Here is a 17,553-nt window from a genome sequence, read left to right as displayed (position 1 = left end):
GTTTGCCAGTTCCAAAGAGAGCTTCTGCTACCCGACACAACAGATCATGTGTTCTCTCCCTCACATGCTGACTTCATGGCCAAACTTCCTTTCCATTGCTCTCATTTCCTTTGGGGCAATGCTTTAAGGGATCTCACAGTCACCTCCTCTTGTATTCAAACCCGGGTTTATTGTTATTGACCCTAAACACACTGTTCTAATCCTTTTGCTATTAGAGCTGCAGCCATGCCAGAATGCAAGCTCCCTTCTTTTCCTAGTTCCCGCCCTTTGGGGTGGAGTCCTGCTGGTCATTTCTCCTAGGCATGCCCAGTAGTGCCTCCGGAGCACACACTGATGTCATACAACACCATGAGCTCCCTTTGCTTTTCCCGATTCATAACCTGTTGGTCTGTAGGCCACCTTCAATCTTATTCCACGCTGACTTCTGAATGAAGTCTGAAGAGAAGATACGATTATTTTCTGCTTTGGTGTGTCTAACTCTAATTCCCAGAATTAAATTTTCTGTATTCAGCATATCTGAGTTATTCAAAAGCATATCATTTCTGTCATTGAAACCAATCCACAATCTCTTTCCACTCAGCCCAGGAGATCAGCCACCCAGCCAGACCTCCCATCCCCCCGCCTTGCAGAATGTCTTGCAGGATGGTCCTTTGTGAGCCCCACTTGCCCCACAATGCATCTATTTAGCTTCTGATACTAATGTGTTGTCAATTGGGGCAGTCAAATTTGATTGAGGTGACCGGCTTATGTTGCTTCTTTTCTATTAATCCGAGTAATTGAAAACAAATGGTCACGATTCATTTTAAATTGAATATTGAGACTTTCACTGATGATTATTAAAATGTCTTAAAGGACAAAAAATTTTTATTTTAAATAATATACCGCCTGTGTTTATTCATGTACTATAGTATTTTAATTAAAATCTAAGGTTTAATACATAATAAAATCAGGGCAGTGTGCAACTCTATGTCCTCAAGCATAAGCATTTCAATGTGTAGGGACTTCTCCTGTAGTCACCTTGGGACATATAACTAATTATTGTGGATGTACGCACATTGGACTATATATTAGATTGAATCGTATTATTAATAAATACATATGCATGAATATTATTCATGTGTAAGATGACAAAAGCATGTAATATATGACAAGACAGTTGGAAGCAGAGGCGATCAGAGTGAATAAAGTTAAGTATAGAAAAGAAAATTTGAGGATACAGAGGAACTTAAAGATACATTGCAGACTATTAGAGGGAGGTCTAGAAAAGAGAAGGAGAATAGTGGGATTTTATTTTCCAAATCACCAAATGTTATAGTGAGGCTATTAAACCTGTTACAGTAAAAGTACCCAAATCACACAAAAATCGATTCCAAAATGATTTGGCCAGTGCTTCTAATTGGTTTTCCGGTAGAAGCGTGTGATTAGGTCTGTGTCTTTTGGAGAGCAGTTTAAAGGAGGGCGCGTGTGGTCAGATAGTTCCTGTCCATTGCATGTGTAAATAGTCTCTCCCTTTGAACAGGAGCCTGCTGTCCTGATGGGCTCTGTAGAGCGGGAGGAATCTGTGCGCTCCTCCAGTGTCTGTGCTTGTCAACAGAGTATCGGTGGGACTGCCACTCCCACCTGCTTGCCTGATGCCTGTGGCTGCAAAGTGAGTCCTTCTGACAGATACTGTACCCACAGATGGAGACTATTTCCTCATTTGCTGGTAATTCGAGAGCTTAGAGGGGTCCCAGACATGAGATGGGTGTTCAGGAAATCTTTCTTGAGCCAATATATGTTTTGGATGAGAAACAGATGCCTGGGAAATAAGAACACAGATTGGAAAATAATCGGCAGAAAGCTTCTTAGATGTGGAGAGACTGGGCATCCTTTCCTGAGGGCTGGCTCTTCCAAGCACCGACATTAACAGAGCATCCCTAGGCCCTGTAGCATGCAGGGAAATGAAGAATCCGAATTAAATGAATAAACCTTTTTAGCTCAGTTGCTACTCACGGCTCATTGCTTGATTGAGAAAAAAATAAAACAAAGTTATGTACCATTTCCACCTTCGCAGGTGGCACAGTGAAGGATGAAAAAGGAGCAAAACTGATTCAGGCTTTATAGAAAATTACCTCATTTAAAAGTATGACTCAGCGTATACGTTAAATTTCCTCTATCCTGAACCCTTCTGCTCACTAATTCCATGCACTGAGTGCCTAGACACGTTACCTTTGCTGTCTACTGAATCTCTCCTGTGCACGAACCACAGGGATTCATTTCAGTTTTCATGACAGCTCTAGGCAGCATAATGTTCCTCATCCAATTCCTGAACATCTGGAAAGATCTCTGCTTGTGTATAACCGAACTAAATGAGTTCTGTCACATTTTGCTGCATCTTCTACTTTAATTGTAGGCAATGGGCAAAATTAACACGTAGGCTATATTAGTATATTAATTATTGATTATATATTACATTAATTAATTTATTAATGCATATTAATGAAATGGTACAACAGTAGGACTGGAAATAAGCCAGGGCTGTGCTCTGTGGAAAGCGTCCTAATGCAAGTGTAAACGCTATAGGCGAGAGAGAGCACTGAGTGGACACTCTGCTGTGTGCAGAATAGAAGAATGGGTTAAATGGAAGGACTCCCGAAAGAGGCCGACTGTCAACTGAGATGTGATGGAGAGAGGCCGTCCAGACAAGCCAGTGGTATGGGAGGGAGAGCCAGCCCTCCATCTGCAGGGAATGGCAACAGTCTTTGCTATGGCTCAAGCTCGCTCTGCAGGAAAGAGGTGGGACAGCCTGCTGGGAGGAGGGACAGAAGCCAATTATAAACACCTGCTCTCCAGGAGAACCACTGGAGACCTGGAATCAGGGAGGTCACTGCCCGAGTAGCATACCCTGGCAGCTACAGGAAGAATGGATGGAAACAAGCAGAAACTGGAGGCTGGCAGGCTACTTAAAGACACAGCCACGACAGTCACGGAGGACGAAAAGAGAATGTGTACTCTGCAGCTAGAAATGCCATGACCCGCTTGTTCATTGTCCTCTGTTTTTCAGATAGAATACGTTTAAGGCACTTAAAATGTGCGGGGTCCTTATTCTGATCATGTGTTGAATCATTTATCTCTTTTAAACCTGTGTCCACTGATTGAGATTTTCTTTTCAATTTTACTAACAAGTTTAAAGTTTTATAGAGTCATTATTTCGGATTGAAAAGTAAAATGTGATTTATTAGAGTTGAAAAATTAGACAGCATATTTATTTGCTGTGTCCCTTACTAATGAATATGTTGAAGTCAGAACAAGCCATGCTCCCTGTGGCTTGCATTCTGAAAGGTAATACTTTTGTATTTCTTTACAGATGTTCATACCTTCATGTGCATGAAAAAAATATGAACATTTTTAATGCCTGTATCCATGGATGTGTGGACTCTCTTCTATACCTGTACAACTGATGGTATCTCAAGCATATCTACTTCATGTTGTTTTAAAAATGCTATTTCATTCACTTCATACCCGAATGTGATAGGACTCTATATGTAATAATCTGTGGTTTAAGCCCGAGTTTTTCCCTGTCTCTCATTTGAACAATGCATGGTGCTGAAACCAAAAGCACTGTCTGCGGCTGCAGCAGACTTATGTACAGTGCGTGTCGGGGCATCTTATCCTCCCATCTTGAAGTCACCAGGCAATTCATGGTTCCAAAACTGGTTGGCGGAGCCCAATAAGCATCAAGCAGCGTGTGGTGCATTGGCAATGCTGCCTGTGTCCCAGGAGCCTTGTTATTCTCCTCCTTCAACCGTGCCTCGTTAGTCAGCCCCAATACTTTGGATCCTTCTTTGAATTCAGCAATCCAGATTTATATGGAAACACTAAATTCCTTATGCTCTTGGGCAGCCACAGACCAAAGGAAGAGACTTTCCATTTCTAATTTGGCTTGTGTTTCTCAGCTAGGATTTCTTTTGGGTTTTAATAGCATCTTGTATGTAGATAGTTGTGTATATATGGATGTGTGTGTGTGTTGTCCCTAGGATGCATATGAAAACTGGCATCTTCCATTTGCCTTACTCGAATATAGCATGCCAATGCTGTAATTAAGGAGGAATCTATCCATGTGATTTGAAGATCCCTGGGAACATCTCATTTCTGTTAAAATGATCTCCTCCGCAAATACAGTAAACGGCTCCTTAAATAGACACACACACTCACTCTAGCACAGTGCTAGCCATGGAAATGGCATAGTAAGACTGCTACCTGTGTCCTTCCTGAGATGCACGAGCAGGAACTTAAGTATTGTTGGACATGAACTGAGATCTAGAGCAAGAAGAGCAGAGGGCCATTCCCTGTGCAGCTGCTGAGGGACCAGGCAGAGACAGGCACAAGCTCCGTCACCTCTGCTCTGTGTGGCTGGCTGTAAAGGTCCCCTCAGTGCTGGTGGAGGAAGCCTGGCTTTCAGAGTGCAGGTTGCCCCGGGCCCAACGGCTGCTTTCACAGAAGATGCACATTCTGTACGTGGGTGGCCAGTGTGTGAGAATAGTGCTTTGTTGCACTACATACACCAGCATGCTCATTTTAAAAGTCTCGCGGATTCCAAAAGAAAGACATCCCTAATGAGAAATTTGAACACATGCATGAAAAAAATTATCCTCCACTTGCAGTCCTTTAAATTTGGTCTCAGATGCATATTCATTTCTACTTGGCTTCCAACTTCATTTGTATTCACTTATAATTTATGCATTTTTTTTAACTCACAGATTTTTTTAAATTTTATTTTTAAGGTCTAAATTAAACAATCTATAGATCATGTTTAGCTATTTTAATGTGTTCAGCACTTAGCAAGCAATCTAGAATATTGCTCTAATTTATAGCAATTGAGGTCCTCCGAGTTTATTTCATTTTCCTTTACCAGTGTTCAGAATTTTAACGCGCATGCTTGTGCGGAGCAGCGCTTCTGAGAGGAAATATTCTTCTCGTATTTGAAGTGAAAGTGTCCTTCCTGTCCGAGTCCACGGAGTTTTATAAGAATACCTGAAGTAGGAGGCGTGGAAGGAACGAGATTTCAGACAGAGTAGCGTTGTCTTCAGATGCCTGTAAAGCAAAGAGGTGTGGTTTCTTAAAGGGAAATTAAAACTCACCACAGAAGCATAATGATGCTGACCTATCTTAGAAGACGTGGTCTGTGAGAGACCTTCGAAAAAAATGTGTTTAGTTCAGCTGGGTCAGAACTGTGAAGAAAAGGAATGATGAATTCCATCCGCAAGCCTCTTGGACTTCCTCGCCAGTGGAGTCGCCATCCGGGTTCCTTAGACCAGGTGTGCGTTAGATGAACAGAACAGAGGTTAAATGACTTGTTTTAAGAGGGCAAATGATTGAGCATTTTCAATAAGGTTACTAATAATGTATTTGATATTCATACGAGGAACAGAAAAACTCAACATTTTGAAGGAATTAAAAAAAATAGCAACCTATTTTTACCTTATCTACTTTTCTTACGTTTGTTATACAAAATTCATACAGCCTGCCTACAAACCTTTCAATTTTTGTTTTATTTAAAGAACTATGAAATCCTTCAATTACGAGACATGGTATTAGATCCTAATGTCTTCTATTTCCCTTCCCTTTTCTTATTCTCTCAGATTAGAAAGTGGATTTTCCCTGAGCCCTTTCCGTCTGCTCCCCAATTTGCAGATTTCATTAAAGTGGAACAGCTGTGCTCTGGCCCGTGGCCAGGTGCACAATCCCTGGCTAAGGAAAGAGATGGCGAGCAAAGGCAGAAGCCTCAGTAACCCGAGCGGTAGAGAACTGACAGGGACAAGGGCCTTTTAATATCTGTACCAAATTAACTGGAGGAATAGGGCTTATCTCCTCATTGGGGTCCCCTGTGCCTGGGAGGTTGCTGTCCTCCTGTCCTTAGAAGGAGGGGGATCCCGTGCCCGATACGTGATTGCAGAGATTACATTTGTTCCACCCCTCTCCCTCAGCCTTATTAATCTTTCATTTACATTGGGATTAGATGAGATTCCATTAAGCGAATCCACTGAATAGATTCGTTTCTTTTAATATTTATGCACACTCTCTGGTCCTTAAAGTGGATTCTTTTTTCCCCCTGCCCTTAATTAGATCAGTGAGTTTTTTCTTATTAAAATTTTCTTCTTTCTACAGATTAGGGTGGATGAATAAAATTAGAGGCATCTGGCTCAGCTCATCTGTTAAAGGGAACCCAAGTGACTACTGTATTTCCTATGCTATGCAATGGACGTTTGATATCAAGACAAAGGCTAGCAATTCAGGCTAGCAATTCACTTATGGTGAGAGCCTAATACAACATTACTGGCAACAATAACCCCCCGAGAATCTCCACTATTCTGAATCTGCTCAGAATTAAGAGCTGTAGAAGGGATGACATTTCATGGCACCGGTCTCCCTTTGAAAACCGAGCTGGCTGATTTCTCTAGAGACTAAAAACTATCTCAGAAGATCTGGAACTGAAATAAAAGTTTTTCTTAACCAAAAGATACCAAACTGCAGCCTGAAATACTGACATACTTTAACATAACGAAATAGGATTTTAAAATGTATCAAGTTGCATTTTGAATCGTTTTACTAAGGCATTTTATTGACATTAATCGTTGACAATGCAGCTTTTTTAAATTGTATTACATGCATTTGAGCGAGACTTCTCAACTTGGGCACTGCTGACACCATGCTGGACAATGCTTTGTGGCTGCTCCACCCTGTGCAGTGCAGGCTGTTTCCTGCACCCCTTTGCACTGGTCGTGACAGAAGCATGTGTCAGTTTCCTGGGGAAGGAACCTACCTCTTAGTTGATAACCATTGCGTTGCAAGAAATAGGCAATTCTTCTATTCAAGGTTTATATAATACATATGCATATATATACTTATATATAGTATATGCTCTTTATATACAATATACCCAATCTCGTATCTCTGGTTATTAATTAGATTAATTATAATTAATATAATTATATTAATTATATAATTAGTTATTGTGTAATTAGCTTGACCATGATGATAATTTTGTAGTATATAAAGATATCAAAGATACATTTCACTACATATACACACACACATGCTTTTCAAGTACTGATGTGCTGTGAAAATAATAAACTATAATTGGCTGTATTTATAATGTTCATGCTTTCTAAAGGACTTTAATGCATGGTGAGACCTTGAGTTCTGAATAAATCAACAGAACACATTGAAATTTAATGAAACCTTGATTAAACTTAAAAAGAAACAATAATTCATCCTTTTATTGCTTGAGGTTTTCAAAAGAAAACAAAATTTCGAGCTTGTCAATGGCTGTGCGTTCTGTCTTGACAGGGTGTAGCTTAGAGGAGTCCCATATGCTGGCAGAATCAGCAGCCCTGGAAGAGGCTGCTTTTGTGCTACCACAAATTGGATTTTTCTTTCTTCCCTTGAGAAGCCACACTGAACAATAGGATACTCGTAACAAGAGGTTGCCGAAGACCAAGGCCATACTTTTAAAAACCCAAGTGCGTGAAGAATAGGGATGGAAGGATGCTCGGCACTGGGAATCAATTATCAGTGAAATCCTGTCATGCCGTACAGAAGAGGCCCCGAAGTCAAGGCTGTTCTCCACATAGTCACTCTGAGTTGGCTTTGCACATCTATAAAAACTTAATTTGTATAAAGTATGATTTTCTAGCAGCTAAATATACCATTTGTGGAAAAATAACAGACTATCAGAGCCAACTTTACATTTATTCTCAACATAAGCAAAAGACCAGAAATTTGTATGAATGTAAAATTGTATTATTTTTCAGATTCAGAGAAAAGGTAGGGCCGATTTGAATGTGATATATAGTACATGTGCTCTCTGACTGATAATGTGGATCACAGCGTAACTAAACATAGTGCCAAGCAAATCAGAGAGAGCCTGGTAGAAACATAATCCATGTTTTAAAAATGTATCTGGCCAAATAGACAAGTTATGATTTTGGTCTAGAAAGATTCGACACTCTTGAGCTGGAGAAATGGCTCCATGGTAAGAGCATGCACTGCTCCTGCAGAGAAAGTGGCGTCAGTTCCCAGCGCCCATATGTCATGGCTAACAACACCCTGCAGCTTCTGTTCAGGGAATCTGATGTCTTCTGGCTCCTAGAACACCTAGACAGACATAAACACACACAATTTTTGAAAAAATAGATTTAAATATTTGAACTTATTTTGAAACTATAATTTGCTTGGTAATTTATGAATAGTATTTACCATACAATTACTTCATTTAAAGAACTTTTAATTTTGATAAAATACTGTGACATGTACTTTCAATCGCATTTTGAAGACTTTATAATAAATAATTCTAAGCAAAATATTTTTTCAATAAGTTCGAGTTCTATAAATAGTTTTTATTATAATATCATTATCTAAATGAATAATCTCTTTGGCCATTTGTAGAAATAATTCCTGAAGATGAATAGGTTTCTGGAGAATGCGGGTTTGGTTTTTCTACCATGAAAAAGAGATGATTTATATCTTTTAAAACTTATGTTGTCAGGAGAATAGAAACGAGCAGTAGCCACCAAGACAAGAGGAAGGACACGGCCACCAAGGGCATTCAGCAGAAAAAGCATTTCCACATAGAAACTTTTAACTTTTCTGATGTGCTGTCTTGTAACCAGTTGTAACCACAAGTGCTACCTTCCTCCCTGAACTCTTTACAAATGGGCAGAGGGGAAAACTTGTAGGTGAAGACAGTTGATGGTGTGTAAATGTCCTGGAGGTAGAGGATCTGCAAATGGAAGCTGAGCTGCTCTTGAGGCTCAGGCTATGCTTTAGCTCTGTGATCCCCACTAAGGAGCTGATGTGGGAGTCCCCTCTGTATGCTGTGAATACCATCGATTAATCAAGACCCGCTTTGAGCCTATAGCAGAGCAGGGCAAACCTAAAGCTAGGTGGGAAAACTAAACTGAATGCTGGGAGAAGGAAGGTGGAGTCAGGAGAGAAGCCATGAAACTTCTGCCGGAGACAGACACACTAAAACTTTGCTGGTAGGCCATGACCTCATGGTGATGCACAGATGAATGGAGATGGGTTAAATTAAGATGTAAGAGTTAGCAAATAAGAAATTAGAGATAATGGGCCAAGCAGTGATTTAAATAATATAGTTCCTGTGTGATTATTTCGTGAGTCTGGGCGGCCGAAAAAACGAACAAGCGGCTTCCTACAGCAATGAGCCACTAGTTGTCTCAGATAGAATGGCAACTGTGGTGCACATTAGTAATCCTGGATGGGCTAGTCTTTATTCATTGGAAAAGGAAAATATATCAATATCATGTCATTCACTATGTACTAACGAAAGATAGTGTATAATCTGTATTAGAGAAAAGGTAGCTGAGTGGCCAAGGGTCTGAAGCCACACAACACACTTGTTTTCTTGCTTGCTTTGGTGTTTTATATATATGTTTAATATTCCTTACATTTTAGGTATTTTCAGTAGAATTTGAGTAAAAAACTTGCACTGTGGATAGTTTATCTTACTTTCTCAGGATTTTGTTTCATAAGGAATTTGGAGGGTGCATCTGAAGAAATGATAAAATTCGAATGTAGGCCAGCTCTCTCTCTCTCTCTCTCTCTCTCTCTCTCTCTCTCTCTATCTCTGGCCATGGAACTAAACGGAAAGACTGTGTGCACTGTGATTCTGCTGTCACCCAAGAGGTGTATTGTTTGATCTGGACACCTGTGGCTGACCTTTGTGCTTTGACTTTTGGCATTAGACATTCATGTCTAATTATTCTGTAACAGCCAGAATGATGACTCTGTTCAGAAGTCCTTATATCCAGTGTGTGTATCCTGATACCCTGGTACACACCGAGTACCAAACTTACATCCTGCTAAAGTGAGGGGTATCATTTCCTTCCTTGAGTGAACTTTAAAAGCATTTCAGGGGCCTCAGGGGCCCTTGTACTTTATATACATTGCTCATTTGTAGGTGCAGTCATTTTGATGAAAACACTTAGAAGTCTATCTATAATGTCGCATCAAAAATTTATTCAAATGTGTCGACTGAGATTTTAAGACATATTGCCATAAGAATAGCAATATTTCAGAGCATAGCTGTTTTCCTCAGCGCATAATTGTAAACTGTAGGATGTGCTCATCTTGACTATATCATAGTTGTGAAGATACCTAATAAAAATAAGAAAAAATGGGGGCTGGAGAAATGGCTCAGTGGTTAAGAGCATTGCCTGCTCTTCCAAAGGTCCTGAGTTCAATTCCCAGCAACCACATGATGGCTCACAACCATCTGTAATGGGGTCTGGTGCCCTCTTCTGGCCTACAGGTATACACACAGACAGAATATTGTATACATAATAAATAAATAAATATTCTTTTTTTAACTTTTTTTTATTGAGAAAAGAGAAAAAAAAGACAAATTTCCTCCTCCTCCCAGCCTCCCATTTCCCTCCCCCTCCTCCCACCCTTCTCCCCCTCCCCCCACTCCTCTCCCCCTCCCTCTCCAGTCCAAAGAGCAGTCAGATTTCCCTGCCCTGTGGTAAGTCCTAGGTCCTCCCCCCTCCGTGCATTTCTAGGAAGGTGAACATCCAAACTGGCTAGGCTCCCACAAAGCCAGCACATTACGTAGGTTCAAAACCCCATGCCATTGTCCTTGGGTTCTCATCAGCCCTCATTGTTGGCCATGCTCAGAGAGTCCAGTTTTATCCCATGCTTTTTCAGTCACAGTCCAGCTGGCCTTGGTGAGCTCCCAATAGATCAGCTCCACTGTCTCAGTGGGTGGGTGCTCCCCTCGTGGTCCCGACTTCTTTGCTCATGTTCTCCCTCCTTCTGCTCCTCATCGGGACCTTGGGAGCTCAGTCCAGTGCTCCAGTGTGGGTCTCTGTCTCTGTCTCCATCCATCACCAGATGAAGGTTCTATGATGATATGCAAGATATTCGTCAGTATTGCTCTAGGATAGGGTCATTTCTGGTTCCCCATCCTCAGCTGCCCAAGGAACTAACTGGGGACCTCGGCTTGGGTATCTGGGAGCCACTCTAGGTTCAAGTCTCTTGCCAACCCTAAGGTGGCTCCCTTAACTAAGAACCATGCTTCCGTGCTCCCCCATCCAACCTTCCTTCATCCCAATCCTCCCCCTTTCCCAAGCTCCCCCCCATAAATATTCTTAAAAAAAAATAAGAAAAAATGGCAGCCTAGAAAACACGTAAAACTTTAATAATAAAGTAGTTGCCTGTTTTCTGTTGCTTGATGTGAAATAGAGTCAAGGAAATTGAAAAGACAGAATCATTTGGATAGTAATGAAGTGTTTAGGAATCTTAAGTAAACATTATGATTTGTTCTGTGCAGTGTTACTATACAATGTCCCTCTCTGTGGTGATTTGTATAATACCTTAAATATTCATGAATAGTATCAGCTCAGGTTATCTACATGAATGTAGATTTTCATATAACTGGCCCCTAGGTGTTCATGGGATTAAGACTATGAATTCTTCATTATCCCAGATGGACCATGGATCTGACCCAGCTCATGAATATTTACACACACACACACACACACACACACACACACACACACACAGCACGATCTTTCTGAAAGTAATCACATACATCAAGATTGAAATCTCATTAGTTTCCCATAATGAGAGCTCCATCAGGATGCTGGTCCCGGGGTGGCTTTATAATTCCTTCATGCTTGTTATTTTCTTTAAAATAAAACAAACAAAAACGGAACATTCACAGATAAACAAACATGCTATGCAACTTTCTTTTTACAGGTTGATGTCCCTTCTTTATTGGGGGAATTCTTTTAATGAAAATCTATGTATTTTTCCATATAATATATTCTAATTATGGTTTCCCTCCCCTACTCTTAGTTCCCTCCCTGCCTCCACTCCCATTTGGAGCTACCCCTATTCTCTCTCTCCTTAGAAAACAAACAGACATCTAGGATAATAATAAAATATAATAAAATTTAAAAAAACAAATCAGAATAAAAACAAAAAACGGAAAAAAAAGCCCAAGAAAAGGCAAAGTTTTATTTTTCATTTTAGCTTCATAAACCCTGTACATTATTTAATTGTTGTTTCCTGTGGTCAGAAAAGAACAGAGAACAGTTACAGAAATGAGAAAATACTTTGTTGTAAATGAATTAATGGCACAGAATGTTAAAGCTGTTGGAGCACAGCTAGCTCAGTGATTAAAGGATGCTTCCTTGCTATAAATGTGCATGCTCCTAAGAGGAAGGGCTCACATCATCTGGAGAAGACGTGGAATTAAAACAATGTCTTCCAGTTGAGGCTTAGGTAGCCTTTCTCATATGTGTGTTGACCCCCACATCTGATCTGTTGAGAGTGTGGCGTATCTTTTACATACAAGGACAGGAAACACATGAACTGTCTGGACCTCGTTTTGTACAAGGGAAAATTATATCCCTTCCATTTTTTAATTTTTTTTTTTAAGATAGGGCTTATATCTCCCAAGCTGGCTTCCAGGGATGACCTTAAACTCAAGAACTTTTTACATCCTCTACCCAAATGCCGGCACTGTAGGTGTGCTCTGACACACAAAGTTTCTTCCATTTCTGAGAATCAAGACAAGGACCTTGAATTTGGCAGGCAGGCACTGCACACAGCCACTACCCAAGACTCCTCAGGAAACTTTAACCATGCTCTGGTTATGTTACAATCTGGAATTCTCTTTTGGGATATTCTACCAAACCACTGAATGACATGTTTGTGGAGAACATCCCCAGATCTGTAAGTAGTTATAGTTCAGCATCTAAGTTAATCACATAAGCCTTATTACCAACATGTTCTAGTTTTATTAACCAAATGAAGAGGAAAAATAAAAATTATTGCTTTGAATGGTGTTGGTGAAGCATTGACTGACTAGTCTCCAGTTTCTAACATTGGTATTATCAAATTTCCTAATGACTTTTTCCTCTACCAAACTGTATACATGTTTTTAGTATTCTGTGAACACAGATGATAAAGGTACTCTATGATAATCATGTTTTTGTTGTTTTTTTTTTACTTTGTTACCCAAGTAATTTGCATGAATATACAACAGAGATTCAGTAGAACTTGAGGGTTGCACAGTTTAAATTCTATTATAGACCCGTCTCTGAGAAACCCAAGAGATATAAACCAACTTCATTTTCTTTGTGTCTAAAGAGCTCTTGGTACTTTGTACCTGGGAGTCATTTTATACCAAAAAAAAAAAAAAGTGTTTAGGAAAGTCTGAAGTCATGACTTCGTCACAGCTGGGAAGGGGTGTGGCGCTATTACCTAATAGCGTAGGCGCGAGATGCTGGTGAACATTCTGCCATGCGCGGGCTTTCGGCCAGTCACCCATTCTAACGGTCAATCAGATTATTGTCAACGCATTGTTGAAAACCTAGTTCTGTGCTTAAAGCCTTTCAAGTTCCAGTAACTAACAGGATTTTATAGCAGACAATAGGAACATGCAGCATAGTTTATGAAATAATGTACATTTGAATAAATGTGTTATTTTTCTTGTCTTTGCTAGCAACCATAGTGTTAAATGAACTCAACTGGACAAGTGCCTTAGATGAAGTTTTCAAGAGGAACCGCGATGAGGACCCCACCTTGCTGTGGCAGGTGTTTGGGAGCGCCACTGGCCTGGCGCGGTACTATCCAGGTACGTGTTCCGAGATTCAGCAAATATGGAGAGAAATTGTGAATACTAGCGTCAGAGACGCCTGTTAAATGCCCTTTTGTAAAATACTTTTACTAGTGGCATAGCCACAGATAGAGTCCCCAGTGGATGGCATGTACCTCTGTGTACATATGGGCTGCATTATTCAACCTAACGGATTAATAATAACTAAGTAAGTAAATAATAAAGAAGAGGAAATAAAATTGGGAAAGGGATTGATGATGGTTTCTGTCAGGAGACATGGTGAGGACATGGTCAAATACCTTTTATACATGTTTGAAAATGCCAGAATCCATAAAATTATTATTATGAAAAAGCATGTAACATTGCACTAACTTGATCATAATTACTTCAAAGTGGAATACCCATAAAGTCTTTAGGAACGATGCTGCTGCCTGGTCGGACTACAGTGTGAGACTGAGCAGAGGTGCATAGGCATGAATCTGAGAAGGAAGACACAGAGGAAGCTGGGAAAGAAGACTCCCGGGTTCAGGTCCAGCCGCACAGCTCCGTACAGCAATAGCTGGACTTTTAGAACTGTGTTGAACGCTTTCTCTCCAAGAGTCGGCCCTACGGCGGAAGCTTATATTTCAAAAGCATTAGTGTTTTCCTTTTAGCCAATGGATCTGCATTTGTTAAAATGAAAGGGCCAGAAAATAAGACAGAAAAACACAGCTCTCTTTGTCTGTATCATGTTGCAACCGGTTCTTAGGTCATCTCAGTGATCGTGCATATTCAGTGTGCATGGGTATATCTTATAAACTGAAAGAAGTGCTGTTGTAATGTTTTTCTGCCTATAAAAAACTATAAGGAACGGTAAGGAGAGATTAAACACTACCTGATAACACAAAAGCAAAAAGTAATCAGGGGTTCCCTCTGAGCGCCTGTGGGAAAACTTAAGGAAAATGTCTGTTCACGGTTGAAGGCTTGGCACAGTTAGCTTCAGCACGTTCTTACAAGTCCAGCATGCATTCTTTCTCTCCAAGGCCTGACCTGGGACACTGTTTTCAGTGGACACAATAAGACTTCAGGATTTTCTAGTTGTTGTTCGTGGTGTTTTGCTTTGTTTTACTATTTAGTTTTGCTAAATGTGCTGACAACTGAATTTTTCTTCGTGAAACGCTAGAAGAAAATTAATAGAATAAAATTTCATTTTTTCTTGCATTGTAAAGTAATAGAAATAAATGAAATGTTTGGGTAACATAAACAGGTGTGGTATTCCTAACCTCTAGGTGATTGCAAATGGCAGATGGGGGAATATTGCTAATTTCTTTTTTCAGAGTTCTGATACACTAGCAAAAGCCATGTTTAAATTAGAAAGCAATCACAGTAATATCTTAGATTACAATAATGGTGGAATTTCTCCTCGTGGAACCCTTTATAAAATATAATAGAGCACGTGTGAAACTCTTGCTATGTGTTAAATATTAAATATTATTTATATGGGGCATGAAATAGAAAGGAAGAACAGCAACACTGTGTGCATAATAAACCCGATATGGTACATAATAAACCTGTATGTGTACATAATGAACCCGATATGGTAATCTTTAACTTACATCAGACCTTGTCCTAACATCCCCTCCAGTAGTGTGCGAGTAAATTTATCATTAACTAATAGCATCATATCCATTTTGAATCTTCTAAAAATTTTTACCTCATTTGAATTTTCATAAACATTGGTTTGAGAGAAAGGAAAAAAGCAGTGATTGAAAATTAGGATATTCTTGAGAAAACAAAGGACCAAGACCAGAGAGAAAGGAGAGACAGGTATAAAGACAAAGTGGGGCCATAGACGAATAGGATTAGAAGAGAAAGTGCATGCACACGGAGACAACACAGGAAGAAAGATGCTAAAGAAGACTATGATACCCAAGTGCTTTCGACAGGCACTTGTTATTAAATATAACATGGAATTCTTACCTGTATTAATTGCGTTCTATGAGTCTTTTAAAATGAATTGCTAATTAAAGTGTTGGGTCTTTTTTATTTTTAATACTAACCAGAAATTTTCAGATGTCTTGACATTCGGTCCTAATACCTTGGAATGATCTTTACGTCTTTAATCTAGCCAAATCCTAGTGATGCTCTCAGAAGGCTAGCCGTGGAAGCCAGGCCAGGCCCAACCACAAAACCTCATTTTTTAAAATAGGCTTTGACAGGCAAACTGACTCAGCAGAAGACTGCCCTGCTGAATTCAGTTACCTGTTGGAAGGATTGTTAAAATGGTCCCTCTGGAGTACCTACCCTTCGTGCAATTCCTTCTCCAGTGAGTTCAGGGCTGCTTTGGTCTTTATGAGAGTAGTGATGTAATCACACCAGATTTCTTATCCAAGGGGTAAGATAGGGTCATCAACATGAATTAACTTTTTGCCAATGCCTCAATAGACTATATTCTCTCTAATAATTCTGTCTAACAGACACAGACAGGCTTACCTCTGCCTTTACATCCCATTTACTAATGAAGAGAGACAGGAAGTCGCGAGCGGTGCTTCTTTGTGGAACATATAGGTGTAGCATAGGCACATGCGTGCAGATCCATTCCCCTGTGTGGGCTTGAAGCCAACGTTGGATATCTCCCTTCGTAACTTTCCACCTTTCCTTTTGAGGCAGATCCTGGCACTGAACTTGCAGCCTCCTCTTTAAGCTAGATTGGCTAGCCAGTAAGCCTGTCTCTCTCTGCTGCCTCTCCTTCTCTTGCCTGCAGACGTGGGTCTGGCCTTGATGTGAGTCCTGGGGATCCAGCACCACACCCTGGTGCTTGAACAGCAGGCATTGTACCCACTCAACCTTTTATGGGCCATAAAACATCTTAACTAGGTTCTTGTAGTGAAGTTAATCCTCCTGCAGGAGCTCCAGGGCCTGGGGAGTCTTTTGAGCTTGGTGAGACCTGATTCACACACACAAAGTACAGAAATGCTAATTATTGCTAAGGTTAGCCCTAGAGGTTAAGGTGGGTCCCTGAGGTAAACCACAACTCAAAGTACTTCAAAGTACAAAAGATTATAGACCAGAGAGAAGGATCATTGGTCAAGAGTACTGGCTGTTCTTACAGAGGACCTCATTCTGATTTCTAGTAGCCATATCCAGTGCCTCTTCTGACATCCCTGAGTACCAGGTATGCAGGGAAGTACCCCTAATACCTTAAAAAGAAAACTGTAAGGACAAAAGGCCAGGCATGTCTACAGTAGCGTGGCTCTACTGTGCCTGATCAACATGCCCTTGATCTAAGACGTTCAAGAGAATAATCGAGTTCACAGTTGCTTAACAAAGAAGCAAAATTAAAATGGGGAAGGAAATGTAAGCATGGCTGAGTCATAACGCCAGAGAGGCGCACCGCATTGGGGGCTTCCTTGTGACTATTTCTTCATTTCTCTCGAAGGCTGGCAGGAAAAACCAACTTCCAGTTAAACTGCCCGAGCTTCCAGGCTCCCGGTGTCTCCGTTTGTAGCATCAGGAAGCCCCCACAACCACTGCTTTATAGGATCTTTGAGCAGCAAACAAAACCGATTTTATGTATTTATCCAAATGTAGACTTTTCCTCTCGCCCCTTAAGCTGAGCTACCAATATTTTCTTTTCTCAAGGGAATGCTTGTCATGGAGTTTAAAAGTATATCGCCTTTCAGAAATTTTATTTTCTGAATCAGAAAAAAATTTGTTAAAATGCTTGGTTTCATTGTTTGAATGCTACCTAAAACAGGTCCACCTGGTATGGTGTATAGTAACTACTATGTTCTACAGCCAGGTTGCAAATAAACACACCTCACTGCAGACAATGAATGATGTAATGGCTCTCAAACTGTTGTTGACCCCAGCCCTCAAACCAAGAGAACAATGGCAGTTACATTCAGAGACCGAGATACACTAATATTCTTAGCATCTTGCCCAGT

The 17,553-nt window shown here is 40.4% G+C and overlaps 1 protein-coding gene across 8 annotated transcripts in view; it reads left to right on the top strand.

The window, feature by feature from the left end:
- LOC121459135 (voltage-dependent calcium channel subunit alpha-2/delta-1) overlaps positions 1-17,553 on the top strand; it is a 427,825-nt gene that overhangs the window by 289,105 nt on the left and 121,167 nt on the right. For all 8 annotated transcript variants that reach the window (XM_041668668.1, XM_041668666.1, XM_041668667.1 and 5 more), the window contains exon 7: positions 13,514-13,645. In XM_041668668.1, coding sequence (XP_041524602.1) covers positions 13,514-13,645 — 132 coding nt within the window. The remainder of the gene's footprint in view (positions 1-13,513; positions 13,646-17,553) is intronic.

This window comes from Microtus oregoni, unplaced genomic scaffold, assembly GCF_018167655.1.
Source record: "Microtus oregoni isolate MIOR12 unplaced genomic scaffold, Mior012 000018F_ref0000195, whole genome shotgun sequence".
NCBI lineage: Eukaryota > Metazoa > Chordata > Mammalia > Rodentia > Cricetidae > Microtus > Microtus oregoni.
Note: the sequence above shows the minus strand (reverse complement) of the source record. Positions and strands in the feature narration are given on the sequence as shown.